The sequence below is a fragment of the Diospyros lotus genome, chromosome 12 (genome assembly GCF_014633365.1).
Source record: "Diospyros lotus cultivar Yz01 chromosome 12, ASM1463336v1, whole genome shotgun sequence".
Taxonomy (NCBI): domain Eukaryota; kingdom Viridiplantae; phylum Streptophyta; class Magnoliopsida; order Ericales; family Ebenaceae; genus Diospyros; species Diospyros lotus.
In genome coordinates this window covers 9,712,666-9,732,718 of record NC_068349.1, presented here as the reverse complement: position 1 = coordinate 9,732,718, position 20,053 = coordinate 9,712,666, and the positions used below count along the sequence as shown (strand labels likewise).

General features: G+C 40.1%; 1 protein-coding gene across 3 annotated transcripts in view; it reads right to left on the bottom strand.

The window, feature by feature from the left end:
* The window catches only part of LOC127814276 (uncharacterized), a 174,586-nt gene that overhangs the window by 139,995 nt on the left and 14,538 nt on the right, over positions 1 to 20,053 (bottom strand). For all 3 annotated transcript variants that reach the window (XM_052355686.1, XM_052355687.1, XM_052355688.1), the window contains 3 exons: positions 4,403 to 4,504; positions 4,132 to 4,320; positions 3,890 to 4,050 (listed from right to left, as the gene is read on the bottom strand). In XM_052355686.1, coding sequence (XP_052211646.1) covers positions 3,890 to 4,050; positions 4,132 to 4,320; positions 4,403 to 4,504 — 452 coding nt within the window. The remainder of the gene's footprint in view (positions 1 to 3,889; positions 4,051 to 4,131; positions 4,321 to 4,402; positions 4,505 to 20,053) is intronic.

Below are 20,053 nucleotides of genomic sequence, written 5' to 3'. Positions count from 1 at the left end.
CTCCTCAAATTGAAGTTCCTCTAGTGGGAAGGTCATTTACTTGGGCAAACAGCTTCAATGCTAGAAAAATTGATAGATGTCTTATATCATCGAAGTGGCTGGTGGCTTTTCCTAATTGTAGGCTATGGGGGCTGCCAACAGGCCTTTCAAATCATTGTCCGATGGTTCTTGAGGCTGGAATTGTGAATTGGGAACCTAGGCCTTTTAGATTTTTTGATTATTGGCTCACGGTCCCGAGGTTTGGGAGGCTGGTGGAAATCTGGCAGTGTTCCCGAGCTGCTAAGTTTGTGGGCGCTAGTTGTTTTGTGGATAACCTGGAGGCTCTGCATAGAATGTTAAAGCAATGGAGCAAGTCCTCGGTAGGTAATCTTCCGAAGCAAGTCCTCGGTAGGTAGCCTTTGGAGGCAGCCTAGTAAGTCAATTCATGCATAGCCCCAATGAGAAACACATGCAGGCAGTAAGAAGAATTCTTCATTATCTAAAGGCTACACCAGGAAAAGGTATACTATTTACACCAAGAGCTAATCTAAAGGTTCAAGGATGCATAGATGTAGATTATGGAGACTCTCTAGTGGATACACGGTCCACAACTGGATATTGTGTGTTCTTAGGAGGTAATTTGGTGTCTTGGAAGAGTAAAAAAACAAAGGGTGGTAGCAAGATCAAGTGTTGAGGCGGAATTTAGGGCTATGGCTCTAGGTGTGTGTGAACTTTTGTGGCTAAAGATAATTCTTGAACACTTGAAGATTCAAATATAACACCCCATTGAGTTATTATGTGATAACCAATCAGCAATAAATATTGCCCAAAACCCGGTACAACATGACCAAACCAAGCACATTGAGATTGACAAGCATTTTATTAAAGAAAAATTGGAATCTAGATTGCTACACATCTCCTATGTTTCATCTAATCAACAGGTAGCAGACATAAATACTAAAGGATTGCCTATTAAGCGCTTTGAGGAGCTAATAAGCAAGCTATGAATGGTAGATATTCATTCACCAGCTTGAGGGGGAGTGTTGAAGAATATGGATAAGAATAAATAAGTCTTTCAAGCCGAAGAGTCAAGACAAGAAGACTTAGAGATAATTAGATAATTAGAGTTTAGTGTTTTATTTATCTATTTTATCCTTTTGTTTTATCACTTTTATCTCTTTGTTGTACGTTTAAATAGTGTTGTAATTTAGTCCTAGATATAAGGAAATATAGATAATAGGGATGTAATCTAAGAGAATTCTTAGGGTATCTCTTATATAAATATTTGTACTCATATCAATAAAATCATATGGGAATACCGCTTCCCTTTCTCCTTTTTCTACAGTCCCAAATGATTATGAAGAAGAGTTCGAGATTAAGTAGGTGAAGATGGCTTGTTGAGAAAATAAAGTCCCTGCGACTCATGCCCGACGCCAATTATCTGTCCCGTACCCCGATCCTACATGACAACAGAATCAACAAAAAAGGTTATGGAACAATGAAGAGTACGTGTCAGTTTACTTACAGAAGCAAGATTAATGGGGCTTCCGGGAACATATAAAATAGAATCTAATGGTAATGAAGGGACCGGTCGTGCTTGAACAATGCCTATAGAAGATGTTTTGGAACCATTGGCAAGAGTAACAGTTGGCAAACAGGAAGAAGTAGAGAGATATGAAAAGAGACTTAAGTTACCAAAGAGATGATCAGTTGCACCAGAATCAAGAACCCATGGTCCAGGAGTGGTAAACCAAGTAACACAAGCAATAGAATTACTAATGTGTACCACAGAAGCAATGGATGATGACGTAGTCTGTTTAGAAGTCTGATATTGAAGGTAGTCCTCATAATCACTGCTAGTCAAAACAAGGGACGAAGAAGAATGATTCTCAAAAAGTTTTGATTGGGAATTGGTTGCAACAGACTGAGCCACGTTAGCGCACATGGCGGTCAACCATGTAGTTTGTGGCATCGTTCTCAAGGATGGCCCCACTTATGACAAAAATTGCATTTAGGATGATTACCTCGTTGTGAGTTATTGCCTCAATTGGTCCCTTGTTCTCCTCTACCAAAGGTTTGTGACGCCAAGACAGAGGAATCAACTTGAGAGCCATCGATGACTGAAGACGAGGAAGATATCTGAAGAAGTCTAGTAAAGGCATCTTCTAGCGTCGAAACAGTAGGACTGGATAATATTCGATCCCGAACCGAAGCAAGGTCAGATCGAATGGCAGTCAATCCTAGAACCATAAAAAACTTATCTCGCTGCTACAATTGTTCTTTTGTAGTATTACCAACCAGTAACAAAGAGTTTCCTTAAGGGATTATAGATAACCAAGAAATTATATGTCTTGTTGCTTCAAATGAACAATAGTGGAAACAACATAGTAGAGACGTTGGATATCATTTATATAGAGATTTGGCCTTTGTCCATACCTGAACACAAGTCTTGTATGCCTTGTAAATAACATATAGTTTTGGATAAATTGTCTACCATAACAGATTGCAAAGAAGAGCATCGGTGTTCTTCATGTTGCTCTCTCAACAGCGGGAATTTCATCATCTTTCTTACTCAAGTGATCTTCCATTCCTGGCCCATGAACCATAACTCAACAGAGGCAGCCCAAGACATGTAATTGCTACTTCCAACTAGCTTTTCAAAAGTAATGATAGGTGAGGAAGAAAAATGGGAAGAAAAACCTATAGATCTAGATCCGAAAGTGACTAAAGATGCTAGACTCTCCATATTTTGGATGGAAGGCAATTTGGAAGCATGTTCAATGGTAGATCTGTCGGAAGAGCCCTCCATATTTTGGATCAGAACAGCAAATCTGAACAAAGACAGATCTGAAATCGAGCTGGAAATCTAGGTGGCAGATCTAACGGGTCGAATCTAGTCTGATGGGTCAGCTCTGGACTGAATAGATCTGAAACAGATTGATCTTGTCGGGTTAGGTCAAACCAAATCTAGTTTGAGATCTAATCAAAGACAAATTAAAAGGGACGCAACTGTAGATCTAAAGAAACAAAACCCACGGAGACCGTCGACTGCTAGCAGACACAAAAGCGAACGGCAGCAATGCAACCGACAAAGGACGACGAGGAGGCAGTCAGATCGACGGCCACGAGGTCTAGCAACAATGATGGCGACGGCGGCTAGCGAAGAACGAGACACCGATGCCGGATCTGGGTGCGAATATCTTGGTGATGGCAGTAGGCCTTAGATCTGGGCAGATGTTGGGCGACAATGGCATTTGTCTGGGCCACGGCGGCCGGATCTGGGTGATGGCAGCTGGCGGTGGCAATGACTAGAAGGTGAGATCTAATGAGATCTCTTCTGGCAATGGGCGACGGAAGTGGCGTTGGCGATGCTTCAGACCGACGACTGCAACGACAGTAATGGAAGATGAAGCGTGGCTGCAGAAGACGAAGACGGCAACAGTGATTGCACGTTGGGAAGGAAGCTACCACTGCTGGAAGGGGGGGGGGGCACATGTCGAAGCCGGTGGTAGACGAACACCGAAGGTGGAGGAGACTCACACAGTAGAGGCTAGATCTAGGGTTTGTATGGTGGCTTTGATACCATGTTGAATCAAAGAACTTGGTGAGGTCTAGCCTCTTTCTATTGAGATTTATAGTATGGATGTACAATAATTAAAGCTAAAATTACTCCTAAAATTAAGGTCTAATTGTCAACTGACAGCTAATCCAACAAAACCCATGACCTTCCAATCACAAATAAACAACCTTAAATTGCAATCAAGGCTCACCCTCTATGCCAAAAGGACAATTTGGTATTAAAAAAAAATCAGTTGTATAAGAAACATATAGCAGTAAAGAAAATATGTATATACATATAGAAAAAAAGAAGAAGAAAACTAGAAACATAATAGAATGACTAGTTAATTACCTAGCCTTCTTCATCTGGTCTAAAACAGCTTTGTAGGCATACTTCCACCAAGATCTTGGATCAGATTTCACAGAGACACGAGGGCGGAAATGAGCATATTTTAACCGTTGATTAAAGGCAGCAAAGTTGTCAGCCAATTTTAATAAATCCTTGTAACCATTCTGTAAACATCAACACAATTAAACTTCCAACGTGACAAAAATCCAATGACGCAAGAACTCTTCGAGGAGAATTTGATCTACCTTTGATAAGCAAAGTGTAACATCATCCAAGTTTACAGCTGCTTTTTGTCGTGGTTGACCACTGTTAGCAGATTCATTAAGTCGAAGCTTGAAATACTTTGCACTACCAGTAACTGGTTGCAGAATGTAACTATGCCTTCCAATAAGACTATCAGCAAGTTTGCCATCCTTTGTGCCATATTTGAAAACCTATTGCTCATGGGACCAGTTATGGAGTTCGAAACTTAAAATCCAGATGTAAAATGATTAGAATAGGAAAGAGAGAGAATACCTGACACCATTCTACAGGTATCAAATCCTCCCACGGCTTATCAACATGCCATGGACAAATATCAGAATCCAAATAAACAGCTAGTTGTTCAAGTTCCAGAGACTGTATAATAATGAACAAAAAAAATATTATGCAACAGAAAAAAAGTTATGAAACGCAAATTGAAATCATAAAGAAGTTTAGTTTTTCATTATTTTCTTAATTAACTGTTTGCAACCCACCACCAGAGTCAATAACAACAGAGAACCAAACAAAATATAGTTTGCCCACAACAACCTCAAGAAAAAATAAGTTACAAAAATGAAGGGAATGGAGGAGCGACAGAAATAGAAAAATAAAATAAAACAAGAAATGGATTCGACTTCGACTGTAACGAGTAAATACTCTTTAAGAAAGCTGTTCACAGTAAGACAAATACTAGAACCACACAAGCACAAAATATTTTACCTACAGTTTCTCTTTTTGTTTCAGTTCTTGAATGTTTGCCCAATAAGCTGGCAAAGCATGTAGTGCAACTAGTGAAAGGCTTCAGAGAAAATGGTGCGCAGATTCCCGCACAAACTAAAAATGTAAACTCCATACAGGAACAGCTAGGTATACACCCCTTGGATGCTAACACCAAAAAGATAATCAAAATCTAAATACAACACTGGTTACACACTGGTGAAATAGCAGCACATGAAATCATAAAACTTGCAAGCCTGTCATGTAAGCAAGTGGGGAAACAAAAATAATGAATAACATAGTTGAGCCTTTCTCAGATTCCCCACAAACTGAAAGACATCTATTAGAATTATTAGTATAGTTGTACATATTTTACATGTTTTTTATTTGTAATTATTAGGCCTTGTAATTAGCCCTAGGTTAAGCCCATAGATTAGTCCCATTATGTCTATTATAAATAGCAAGCTTGTGGAAGTTTTAAATAATTGACAGTTTTAAGTTGCTTTCAGTTGTTAGTTATGTAGCTGTATGGTGTTAATTTTCATTAGTTATGCTCTATGTTTTTCATGTATGTTGAGCTACTTATATAAGTAGCTCAACTGTTTATTTCAAGTGATTGTTATTCATTTTTGTGATCGGCCAATTACAAGATACAATTTTCTCTCTCAATTCTTTCTTTGTTTTGTTTCTGCCCTATCTTAATTTTTCACAAAGCTGAGAGAGACTAATATCTTAGGTTTTTCTCTCCAAATTATTCTCACATGGTATGAGAACCACTAGTGAGAAAACCCTAAGCCACTGTTGTGTATCCTTCTCCAGGGATCTCCCACCGTTGTGTATCCTTCTCCAGCGATCTCCCAACCCTAAAATTCTTTGTTTTTCTCTCTCCTCGCCACCCCCGTCAAGGCCGAAACTCCACTATCCTGCCACCATTTGCCTACACCGCCGCTGCCATAGTGTTCACTAGTGTTAGATTGGGCGACCACCAAAGACCCATCGCCGCCAGAGCCGTCATGCACCGATCAAGGTTTTCTGGCCAGTTGCCTCACCAAAGTTCTTTCGTCTTCTCACCAAAACCTCAACAGAGCCTCCTGAACCCGTACTCGATGTCCATTTTCCCAAAAACCATTTCGATTTGTGTGTATCAATTACCCAACATCTTTTTTACCCACTTTTATCACCCAAACATCTGAGTTCCAGTCTATTCACCTAAATCCCGCCATGTCATCCTTGAGTGATGCCAACTCTATTCCTAGTGCCTCATCCGCATCTCAACCCTTCACCCTTTCCAACATAGGACCCTATTATCACCTCTGACAAGTTGATAGGGTCTACCAACTATCTCTCATGGGCAGCCTCTATCAAGATGTGGTTCAAGAGGCAGAGATAAGTAAACCGTCTCACCAAGAAGGCAGAAGATGTTGACAAAGCCAACATGGCTAAATGGGAACAATTCGATGCTCAATTGGACCGCAAACCGGTTAACACTCCAATGGATCCGAATGTTAAACTCTTACTAGGACAGGGGGAGCTCTTTTCAAATCCTAGAAGGTATCGAAGACTAGTAGGCAAGTTGAACTATCTTATAGTCACTTGTCTCGACATTGCTTTTGATGTGAGTGTAGTTAGTCAGTTTTTCAATTCTCCGTATGATTCTCACTAGGATATTGTTATCCGAATTCTAAGACTAAACTAGTAAAATAGCATCACATGCTCAATAAAAAATAAAACTTGTAAGCCTGTCATATAAGAAAATGGGGAAAGAAAAATAGTGAACAAGATAATTGAGCCTTTCCCAACTTTTGTAGAAATGTTAAACTACATATGTATGATGGAAATGTGATTTTTCTTTGGTGGGTTCAGTTGTGAAACTCTTCCTGCAGATTCCTACCTATAGCCAGCCCAAATAAAGGAGGGTTGCATTAGGGAGCAGACAATCAATGTAAAACTCATCAGATCAAACAAAATGAGTTCTAGACAAATGAAAAATAGTGGGGGCATAACCTTTCGAAGCGATGCACTACACTGCTCGCATATAGTGAGAAATGAGCTAGAGTCGTTACATCAAAGCCCCACTGTAGTCTTAAATTTGCAAGGGTTCTCACTTTTTCATGGACTAATGCAGCAAAAAAGTTATTCCAACATCATAGATTAAGGATTGCATAATGGAATATTGGAACTTTGACAGATATCTATGGAACTGGCTGGTATGATGATTAGGAGAAAAATTAATATTATGTGCCTCCAAAAGACAAGAAGGGTTGGAGAGAGGACAAAATGCTAACAAAATCTAGAGATAAACTTTTGTAAACAAGGTTGAGAAAATATGTTTCTCTATTTCTTAAGATTAATTATACATTGATTCCCCTTTTCTCTTTATAGATGACTAGAATAATACAAAAGAAAAATAACAAAAAATGAAAGAGGAATATACACAAAATATACATATCTTCTAAAATATACAAAGAATATTCTATATTCAAAAATACTTCTATTTCTACACTCCCCCTCAAGCTGGCTTGAAGATATCTTCCATGGCAAGCTTGTTCATAAGTTTCTCAAACTGAGTTTTATATAATCCTTTTCTAAGAATATCAACCACTTGGTCAACTGTTGGAATCTAAGGCATACAAATTACTCCATTATCAATTTTTTCCTTAACAAAGTGTTTATCCACCTCTATATGCTTCGTCCTATCATGGAGAACTGGATTATAAGCAATAGAGATTGCAGCTTTATTATCACAATAAACTTTAGCTGGTAGGGAAGTGAAGATCCTCAAGTCTGATAAAAGCCTCTTTATCCACATGACCTCACAAATACCATGGGAAACTGCACGAAATTCGGCTTCAGCACTGCTTCTAGCCACCACATTTTGTTTCTTACTCCTCCAAATAACAAGACTGTCTCCCACAAAGGTGTACTACCCTAATGTAGATCTTCTGTCAGTTTGCATCTGTATAAGCCTCAATATAAAGATGTCAATATTTTCTAAAAAATAGACCTTTCCCAAGGGTTCCCTTTAGAAACCGCAGAATTCTGTAGGTAGCTTCAAAATGTTGTGAACCAGGTGAGTGCATAAATTGACTTACAACACTTACAGCAAAGGCTATGTCTCATCGAGTATGGGATAGATAGAAAAGTCTACCCACAAGTCTTTGATATTTCTCCATTTCTACTACATTCTTGGCCACGGCAGGTTGAAGTTTTAAGTTGGCTTCAATGGGAGTTTCAACAACCTTACACTCAAGCATTCCTGTTTCACTAAGTAAATCCAAAATATGCTTACGTTGGTTGACAAAGATCCCCTACTTCAATCTTGAAAATTCCATCCCAAGAAAGTACTTTAGAGGACCCAAATCCTTGATCTCAAACTCATGAGCTAATCTCCACTTAAGCTCTTCAATCTCTCCCTTGTCATCACCAGTCATTATTATATCATCCACATAGACAATTAAAATTGCTTTCTTACCGTCACTAACATGCTTGAAGAACAGTGTGTGATCTGCTTGACTCTGAATCAGTGTTCGAAAATTCGGCCTAGGCGGCCGCCTAAGCGTTAGGCGACCACTGGCCGCGGCGAAGAAAGGCTGGTCGGCACCTTAAGCGCTGGGTCCGATTAACTGGGCCACAGCGCCGCCTAGACGGCCGAGGCGGCGCCTAACCACCTGGGTCGCGCGCGGCCTGGGACGATCTATTTCCCCTTCCCTTTCTCTATTTCCCCTTTCCCTTCCTCTCTCTAGTCGTTCATCGCGGGTCGTCTCTCTCTCTCTCTCTCTCTCTCTCTCTCTCTCTCGTCGCCGATCTCGTCTCTTGATCGTTCACCGCCACCGTCGATCTCGTCTCTTGACCGGTATGTATCCATCTTCCTCTGCCTTCGATTTGGTCTTCCTCCGCTATGCATGTTGCTCGCTACAGCAAGTAGCAGCAACTTGCTGCTTGTTGCAAGCTTGTTGCTGCTTGTTACTGCCAACGCAAGCTTGGGCCTAGGCGCAACAAGCTTGCTGCTTGTTGCCAACACAAGCTTGCTGCGTTGCTGCTTGCGGTGGTAGCAAGCTTGTTGTTATCTATAATACATTAATACCAGTTCATTAGGAAAAAAAAAAAAACAATCATAACAACCATTTTTCCTAGTCGCCGCCTAAGCCCCGCCTAGGCGCTAGGCCCCAGCCTGGCGCCCGACTAGCGCCTAGCGCGTTTTTGAACACTGCTCTGAATGTAACCATAGCTTTTCATCATCTTTCCAAATCTTTCAAACCATGCTCTCGAAGACTGTTTTAGACCATACAAGGATTTTTTTAAACGACATGCCTTGTTTGTACTGAGGCTCTTCTCAAATCCTGGTGGAAGATCCATAAACACTTCCTTCTTCTAAATCACCATTTAGGAATGCATACTTTACATCAAATTGGTGGAGAGGCCAATCAAAATTCTTTGCAAGGGAGATGAGAACTCGAATGGAGTTTATTTTAGCTACTGGAGCACATGTTTCTTGATAATCGATGCCGTATGTTTGGGTGAATCCCTTAGCAACCAGCCTTATTTTGTATCTTTCTATGCTCCCATCTGCCTTACATTTTATAGTAAATACCCACTTACAACCTACCGTTGTTTTGCCTTCCGGTTTGTTCACAATCTCCCAAGTTCCATTCTTTCTAAGAGCACTCATTTCCTCTGGACTACTAACTTCCAATCTGGGTCACCAAGGGCATCTTAAATTGTTCTTGGGATATGCAGGATAGAAATATTTGAAAGAAATGTCTTATGATAATTAGACAATTTTTGGTATGACAAGTATTTAGCAATCGGGTGTTTGGTACAACATCTCACTCCTTTCCTAGTAGCAATAGGGACATCAAGATCGGACAAGTCAAATGAAGAATAATCTAAACGAGTGAGTTTAGAGTTACCATGAGAAAAAAAAGTACTATCGAAAGGCCCATCATTCGAAGACGTCGATTGTTCAATTGTTAGAAGAATATTCGAATTAATAGTATTCTTTAGGGTTTGCCTTCTCGTATAAAACTGAAACTCCAGTTTTGGAATATTTTGATCCGTTTGTGGTAATTATGCCCCTGGTTCCAATCCCATCACGCTAGGCACCTGTGACCCAGACACACCCTATTCCACAATGTTTGGAACATTTATATCCTTGAGTTGTTTATCAAAGTGGAGGGGAGCACCAATCATGGTAGGACGAGGATCATAGAGTTTTAAGGAATTATCCTCTTCAACATTAGAATTTAAAAAATTATCTTCTTTCTCAATATGCTCCCCATAAAAATGATTTTTGGGAAAGTATGGTTGAGTTTCAAGGAAAGACACATCCATACTAATATAAATTTGTGTGGTGACAGGAGTCTAAAACTATAGAACACAAGTGGGCATACAATTGATGAGATAGAAAGCAGTTAAAATTGCATCACCCCAAAGGTATTTAGGGACATTCATAGAAAACATAATGGCCCTGACAACCTCTAATAGGTGTCGATTTTTTCGTTCAGCAATACCATTTTGTTAGAGAATTTCACGGCAAGTGGATTGATGTAAATTTCATTTTTCTTTTAAAAAAAAATCCCAAAGATTCATTAAAATATTCAATGCCATTATCATATCAAAGAATACAGATTTTTGTGTTAAACTAAGCTTCAATCATATGAAAAAAATCCTTGAAAGTTCTAGGCACATCTGATTTCTTTGCAAATAAGTAAACCCAACAAACTCGAGTATAATCATCAATAAAAATAACAAACCATTTTTTGCCAGAGAAAGTAGAGACCTTAGAAGGGCCCCAAACATCACTATGTATCAAATAGAATGGTTTTGAAGGACAATAGGGTTTTGGAAGAAATTTAACACGATGATCTTTAGATAAATAACAACTCTCGCATTGAAACATAGAATGATCAAATCCTTTAAACAACGTAGGAAATAAATATTTCAAGTAAGGAAAACTAGGATGGCCTAGCCTAAGATGCCATTGCATTATTTGATTAGAAACAGAAGTAGAACTAGTACCACTCAGCCCGTGAGCTTTTTTATTACGCAAGACATCTCCATCCAAATAGTATAGCCTATTTATTTCTCTAACACTGCCAATCGTCTTTCCCAAATTCTGGGCTTGAAAAATGCAATAGGAATTAAAAAAAATAACACGACAATTAGAGTCTTTGGAAAGTTTACTAACGAATAGAAGATTGCAGGCAAGTTTAGGAACATGGAGTACTGATTGAAAAAAAATATTGTCAGAGAGTTTAATGAAAACCTTACTTGCAATAGGTGAAAGACTACCATCGGCTATTCTTATTTTTTCACTACCAAAACAAGGAATATACAAGTTGAATAGATGCGATAAACCAATCATATGATCAGACACTCCTCAATTAATGATCCATGGAACAGATTGAAAATAACTAGACAGGGCAAAGTAATTTCTACCTGAATAGGCTAATGAACAATTGGGTGTACCAATAGGTTGGGATCACTTCAATATAGGCTTCCAATTGGCTAGCTTGCCATGAAGCACCCAACAAGTCTCCCGAGTATGGCGTGGTTTATTGCAATGATCACATCAAACACAAGGCTTTTCTTCTGCCTTTCGTTGACCCGCAATATGCGGTCCACCAGCATTAGCATCAACAGTCACGAGCGTCATATTTTCAGATAACCCACTTTCACCACTCTTATTCTTGCCCAACATAACAAGTCTTTGGCTTTCTTCACGGCGAACTTCAAAAAAAGCTTCACTTAGAGACGAGAGTGGATTTCTACCGACGATCCTTCCTTGGACTTCATCATACTCAACATTGAGTCCAGTGAGAAACTTAAATACCTGGTTAGCATCGACCATTTTCTGATAATATTTGTAATCTTCTGTGTTTTTCCACTCATATGTGTTGAAGTGATCCAAGTCCTGCCATATACGCTTTAAAGAATTAAAGTATATGGTGACAGTATCACTACCTTCTCGAATCTCACCAAGCTTCAAGTTGAGCTCATAGATTTGGGATTGATTCCCCAAATCGAAATAAATGGTAGTGACTTCATCCCATAGTTTCTTTCCTGTAGAGAAGCACATATAGTTTGAACTTATCTCTTCCTCCAAGGAGTTAACAAGCCACGTCATCACCATTGAATTTTCGGCATCCCATATGTCATATAGTGGGTCTTTACTGTCTGGGGCTGATGTGGCGCCAGTCAAATAGCTAATATTTCCTTGACCTCGAATGTACGTACAAACAGATTGCGACCAACGCAGGAAATTGGTACCATTGAGACAAATGGTGGTAATCTGTACCAGATGTGAGTCGGAGGAGCTTCTTCGAAACTGGTCTTGAGAGGACTAAGATTGCTGGGTTAGAGTGACTCAAGATACAGAGTCAGTTATGGTGGCTGAACAACTAGATTGGGGGTATGAGTGATGGCAGCAAAAGCTAGGCGATGCAACGCGTGACCAAGGAGTGGCCAGATCAACACACAGTGGCCGGATCTGGACACGCCAGAGGTGACCCATAGATCTGGGCACTTAGATCTAGGCACCCAGATGCCCAATCTGAACAATAGAGAACAAGAACTTATCTGGGTGACAGAGGAAACGAACAGCGACGAACGACAACCAAGGATGGCGCTAAACAGCGGACGAGGGCGGCTCTGATGCGCGATATAGAGGCAACAGGAACGCCAACCAAGGATGGCAGACAGGGGTGGCTCTGATGCGCAATGAAGAGGCAACAAGAACAGCAACAGATGGTGGCCGACCTTCGCGAGAGGCTAGGAGGCCGTGGTCGTTCCAGAGGTGGGAACCCACTGGAGAACAACAACGATAGTAGTGGCGGCAACGATAGGGATGGCCGAATCTCAAAGGCAGCGCCTGGTGTAAGGGCAACAGCGGCTTGAGGATGCAGCGGTGACAGGCGACTGGTGTAAGGGCGGCGGCAGTTCTCGGGTATAGCAGAGGAATAGAGAAAGTTAGGGTTTCACAATGGACAGTTGTGATTTAATCCCTAATTCCTGCTTTGATACCATATAAACAAGGTTGAGAAAATATGTTTCTCTATTTCTTAAGATTAATTATACATTGATTCCCCTTTTCTCATTATAGAGGAAGAAAATAATACAAAAGGAAAATAACAAAAAAGGAAAGAGGAATATACACAGAATATACATATCTTCTAAAATATACAAAGAATATTCTCTATTCAAAAATACTTCTATTTCTACAACTTTGGTACTCAAGGAAAGATCTGGAAAAGAATGGAGTGGAGATAATTAAGGATAGGGGTGTGCATGGTTCAGTCTGGCTGGTTTTTGGCCAATTTATTGCGCCGAACCGCACATGCGGTTCTCACATATAGTCAAACTGACCGGTTTGATTTGGGGCGAAAAAACCGCACCGCGTAACGCGGTGCAATTTTCACGGTTTGCAGATAAATCCCAACAACCCCAATCGACATACAAATAAATCCAAATCCAAATATCTTGATTAGGCAATGTCCACCAAAGATCTCAAGCTTCCGCACCGAACCATCTTATTAACAAAACATTCAAGAATGGAAGTGCAAATGGAAGAGATACCTTGTCATAAATGGAGTTGGTATCGTTGGATCTGAGGAAAACAAATCTGAGTCGTCCGTGAACTGGTGCGGCCGACGGCAAGGGATGGGTCCTCGCAACTCTCCATCGCTCGTGCGACCGACGGCAAGGGATGGGTCGTCACAGCAAGTCTCCGTCACTCGTGCATGGACTGGTGCGACCAACAGCGGGGATCATCGCAAATCTTCATCGCTCATGCCTCGTGGTCTGGTGCGGCGGCCAACGAGGGATGGGTCAGGTGGTCTGGTGCGATGGTCGACAGAGGATGGGTGGGTGCAAGATTGGTGCAGCAGCCGGCGAGGATGGGTACGTGCGATAGCTTTGAGAGACGAAGAGGGGGAGAGGAGAGAAATGCTGAAATTGTTTAGGGTTACCCCCACCCTCCCTTTTATATTTTATTTTTTATTTTTTATATTTTATATTTTTAATTATTTTAATATATATCAGGCGATTCGGTTTGAAACCGAATTGCGAAACCCCCAAACCATGCGGTGTGCGATTTGGGGGTTTCTCAAACCGCGCCGGACTACCACTCTAAAAAAACTGAGCGGTCCGGTTCGGTGCGAGCGGTTTTCGCGGACCGTCGGTTTTTTTGAACACCCCTAATTAAGAATAAGACTTTAAAGGATGGCATAGTGGATGTGAAGAGAACGGGAGATAGGATCATTGCATCTAAAGTTATTATAGGAGAAGAAACATTGGATATTTTTAGTGCATATGCACCACAAATGTTGGGGCATCTTAGTAACTTTACAGAAGATATGAATTATATGTTCGATACACGTATATGTCCAAATGAAATAAAAACAAGCATTGAAAAAGATGAAGAATAATAAAGTAGTTAGACCAGATAACGTACTGATAGAAAACATGAAAATGCATGAGAGAAGATAATTCTTTTGGTTAATGAAGTATCAGTGTGATCCTTAAATTAGAAAGAATGTTGGAGACGCAAAGGAAGCGCACTTTAATAGCTGTTTACAAGAATTAAGGAGATGTTTAAAGTTGTGGAAATTATAAAGGAATTAAGCTAATGATCCACATTATGAAACTTTAGGAGTGTGTGATTGAGCAAAAGATTAAGAAAAGAAACCAAGGTGTCTAAAAGCCAATTAGGTTTCATGCCTAGTATGTCAAAAATGGAAGTTGTATACTTGCTAAGGCACCTAATGGAAATGTATAGAGATAAACAAAAGGATTTACATATGCTATTGATAGATTTAGAAAAAGCTTATAACAAAGTTCCTCAAGAAGTCTTATGGATGGTTTTAGAGAAGAAAGAAACCTGAGGTGATTATATATAGGTTATAACAAAGTTCCTCAATAAGTCTTATGGATGGTTTTAGAGAAGAAAGAAACCTGAGGTGATCATATATAGGTTATTAGAGACATGAACAAGGATAAGAAACAAGTTGTCATGACCCTAGGGTTTAGCTAGGGTCTAGGAAGGAATTTGGATAAGAGTTTGAGGAAGATAGAGCAAAGAAGAAGGCAAGGAAGAACAGAATAGAATTGAGGGAGAGAGAGAAAAGCCGTGGGAGAGTATTGAGAGAGGGAATTGAGATTCAAATCATTCATTAAACTGCTTTCTCTAACTACTCAAGCCTATTTATAGGCTTACAATTAAAGATGCTAACAACAACAACATATAATGCAACTAATAAGGAAAACACATGACATGTATTACTAATATATCCTTGGGGTTCCTTGGGGTCATGACAATCCCCACCCCTTTAAACAATTCTTGTCCCCAAGAATTGATAGTTGTTGACCCCATTCCTCAGCCAATTCCAGCCTTAGCAATATGATTTCTTCTTTGCCTTTTTTTGTGCTTATCTCGTATCTTCCCTTTCTTTTGCCTTTTTCTTCAAAAACATCAGTACTATGACTTGCTGCAACAGCAAGTCCAGCCATCCCCCTCATTCTGATTTCCGTTGAGAATGGTTCCAATTGATCCGTTATAGCTACAACCATATCATTTCCAATCATAGAAAAGAATTCCAACTTCGTTGAAGGCCAAAATCTGATTCGGCGTTGCAGCTCTCCAACTGAAAAAGGAATAAACAAAACAGCAAGAGTTTTTTTCCCCTCAACAAAAATTTCATTATAATCTTCAAACTCTGAGGTTGGTGTAGTCATATCCTCTCCCTTCTTCACAACCTCTTCTCCTTCCTTATCTTCAATAGAGACTTCCTAGACCTCCATGTCAACTATCCCTTCTCCAATATCTGAACTTTTGAACCGTGGGCAACAGCCTCCTTTTCCCTCATCTTTTGAACCACATGGTTGTTCTCCTGCTTAGTTAGTTTCAATTGCTCCTTTTCTACTAGAATTAACACCTGTAAATGATCTACACCCTTTGAAGTAACAGCAAGACTATCACTCACAGCAGCTGCAGGATTGTGCAAGTCTTCAGCCTCCTGCTTCTTCCTTTGGTCCAAGTTCTCATTGCATGGTTGTCTTTCATCATTGGCATGGAACCTATCAGCAACGTCATCCTCATCTTCCGAAGCTACTCCATCAGCTTCCTACAAATATAAGTTGTGATTTTCACTAATATCCATGTCCGAACTCTCTTTATTGATAGAGTTTTTAGTTATAATTGGCCGGTCCAGCTCCAAATTTTCCTCAAATTCCTGCTAGTCATAATTTGCAGCCTTAGAGGCTCCTTCAATCTGTTTGCCGCTCTCCATAGATTCATTAGGCTGCAGCCCAAGCTTCCTAAAGATGGCTTCCAAGGTGAGTTCCTGCAACCTTGCTTTTTTAGCTGCCTCTTTCACAGTTGCAGGCATCATCATTTTGACCATTAACCTCAGTTTTTCTTTCAACCCACTAACAAATCTTGATACAAAATAGTGCCCGTCAGAACTGGCTGATCACTCCATAATAGGGACCTTAACTCCTCAAATCTATCCCAATAATCTGTCACCGATCCCTCTTGACTTAATTTGTTGAACTCCTCAGTCACCTTAATCATGTTCTTCTTCTTCCCAAATTGGTCTTGTGAATTTCCAGCAAGATTAGTCTCCCTAGACTTCCCTTCTCTAGGCATTGGGGCATGATGGGGAGTGAGGGAAGATGAACCTCTTACCTGAATTTCCGATTTCAAGGCTAGCAGTTCCTCTGTCTCTTGCAAGCCATAGGTCATAGGGAGGGTACCATGTTTGGGCAAAATTGGATAGGCAACTGCCCAAGGAGGAAAATCCAGTGATAGCATGTTGAACATGTTGTTGATCCGCTGGCCATGTTGCTCCATCATCTTCTGATGCCTCTCCAAGTCTCTCTACACTCTTTCTTGAGAGGCAGCTAGTCCCCAACGCATGTTTGCTTTGCTGGTATCCTCCCAACTGTGGGTCATTGCCTTCTGCGTTACCTTATATTCCCTAGCTTCAGAATTCCACCTCTTAAAATAATCAACAGCCTCATAAAATTGATTTTCCATAGGTTGTTGTTCTATACAATCTTCCTTAATCTCTTATTCAAACAGAACCTCCAAAATTCAGCTGTTGCTGCTGCCTTCGATAATCACTTGATCTTAATCGCCACCAAGAACAATCTTCAAGTCCAATTCTTCTTCATTGAACTTCTTGAATTTGCCAGAATTTCAAGAATCACTGCCCAATCCATATCGTCACCTGCGGTGATTTGACCATCCCAAATCCGAGCCGCAAAGCTTGAGTAACGATGCAGTAGCTGAGAATCAGCTGCTACAATTCCGTCTTCTAATAATCTGCTTCACCTACTATTTTTGGATCTGGTTCAGCTACATATTTGCCTCCTATGCTGGTCGATTCTGCTGCAGCCCATAAAATCACTCGCGGAATTCTCCTCTGGACCGTTTCCAATAACGCCTTCCTTCACAACTCGGTCACATTCAATGACCTAGATCTGAATTTCCGCTCCCGACCGCTCCTGCCTTTCGCCTCAATCACATGCAGTGAGTTTGCTAGAATCAAACTGATTTAAGGCTAGCCCCAGCGGAGTCGACACCCAATCACCGTCCCACGTCTTGCTTTTGAAAGCAACTTCCGCTGCGTAACTCCTCCTTACCAGATTTGATTTCGTCACTGAGAGCAATAGCCTATGGCCGCATGCAGATCACGGTCCTCCTGTTCCGCGTTCGATTCACAGCGGATTCAAGATTGCTCGGATTCGACCGCGATCGTTGTAGCCTCCGATCGCTCCAATCTGCTCCTCTTTGATGCCTTAGTCTACTTCAGCAATCGAGGATCGAATTTGTTTGGCCTTCAAGTTTGCCTACTCACAGCTTCCAACTTCACTAGAATTTCGTCACTGGAACCTCGCAAAGCAGCCTCGATCAGCCCTATCCTGATTCACTTAACTCATAAACAACAACCGAGATGCAGTTAATTGATTGCACCTTCAACAATTCTGAGTCTCACCGCTAAGAGCTGCCGGAATCATAATCGAATCGCTGCTATCCATTTCCATAGCCAAGATTCCAGCCACGGGGCTACCACCTGCTTCGTCTTCAGCTTCTAGATTGCCTGAATTGCCTAGCCTTGTTTTGCTCCTGGCAACTGGTCCGCAATCGGCAGCCTTGCTTACTCCTAGAATCCCAATTCCACGCTCGCCCAGACCTATTCCATGCCTTCAATTCCACCAAAAGTCAATTGAAGGACTCGCCTGATCTAAGTAATTCTCAATCGTTGAAGGCTTTGCTCCGATCGCGACAGCCTTCCAATTCCAAAAATCAACCTTCGGAATTTGTTGCACGGAATCACACAAGTCACCGCTCGATCAATTCCGTGGCCTTATGTTGTTGAATTCAGCTATTAAAGTCTCCTTCTAATTCCAAGAAGCAACAAAGAAAGTCGTTGCCGAGGAACGAGGGCTCTGATACCAATTGTCATGACCCTAGGGTTTAGCTAGGGTCTAGGAAGGAATTTTGATAAGAGTTTGAGGAAGATAGAGCAAAGAAGAGGGTAAGGAAGAACATAACAGAATTGAGGGAGAGAGAGAAAAGTCGTGGGAGAGTATTGAGAGAGGGAATTGAGATTCAAATCATTCATTAACCTGCTTTCTCTACCTACTCAAGCCTATTTATAGGCTTAAAATTGAATATGCTAACAACAACAACATAAAATGCAACTAATGCAACTAATAAGGAAAACACATGACATGTATTACTAATATATCCTTGGGGTTCCTTGGGGTCGTGACACAAGTGTCAGAACATGCGGAGGAGATATTGAGAAGTTTCTAATTACAATTGGATTACATCAAAAATCCACTTTAAGCCCTTCTTATTTGCCCCAGTAATGGATTAACTGAACATGTCGAAGCAAAGGTTCCTTAGTCTATGCTATTTGTCAACGACATTATATTGGTGGATGAGACAAAAGACTGCACGAATACTAAGCCTGAGATCTAGAGAAATAATTTAGAATCTAGAGATTTTAAGTTAAGCAGATTGAAAATCAAATATACAAAATGTAAGTTTAGTAAAAATAGAAGTGTAGATGATGTTATGTTAAAACTATAAGATCAAGCTATACAAAGCACAAATTAGTTCAGATACCTAGGATTAGTCATCCAAAAGTAATGAGGATGTTAACCATGGAGTTAAGAGAAGATGGTTAAAATGGAAAGTCCATATGAATTAGATGAGGATGTTAAGATGGATGTGTTGAACAAGAGAGAGAGAAAACCCTTTTTAGGAAAAGAGAACAATGTAAGGTCTAGCCTCCTTCTATTGAAATTTATAGTAAGGCTATACAATAATTAAGGCTAAAATTAAGGCCTAATTACAAGTTAATTGACAGCTGATTACATCTAATTACATTTATTCCAACAAGATGTATGGTATACAAGAAAAGATAAAATTAGAAATAAGATTATTAATAATTAGGTTGTAGCAACTTTTATTGAAGATAAGATTTGTGAGACTAGATTAAGATAGTTTGCTCATGTGAAAATAAGACCAATAGAAGTATACGTCAAAAGAGTGGATGGTATGGAACAAGTATCTAGCGTAAGAGATAGATGAAGGCTAAGAAAAACTTGGCAGAGACAAAAGGTCTGGTATGAGTTCTACAAGCCTTGTAGAGAATAAGACATGGATAAAAATGACTACCAAGCTAGAATTCATGTAGCCGACTCCACATAGTCGGTTTAAAACTTGAAATGTTATTATTATTGGGGCGCAATTATGAATGTACATGGGTGCATCACCATGGATGACTTCTTATCAAGTAAAAGGGCAAGTAGAAGAAGAAAAGAGATCATATAGAAATCCAACATAACTGTGCATTATTAGCTTAACCGTAGCACTCGAATTTTTAAAAAGAGACAAATAAGAGCGAAAACAAAATTCCAAAGGAAATAGGATTTCCAAAGCCATTGTAGATTAGGATAATTTAAAGTTTCAAAGAAATTGGAATTTAGTTCAAATTCTAATTAGAGATTGAGATGAGACAGATTATCATAGTTGTGAAAGGATTTAGATTGGGCTGGAAGTTTGTATTGAGGATAAACTTTATTCTAGAAGTTGTCTTGGAAAAATTGGGTTAAATTAGAATGATAAATGTATTATTGGATGAAGATTTGAGAAGGATTGGGATTAATTGAAGAATTCGAAACAAATCAATTCCT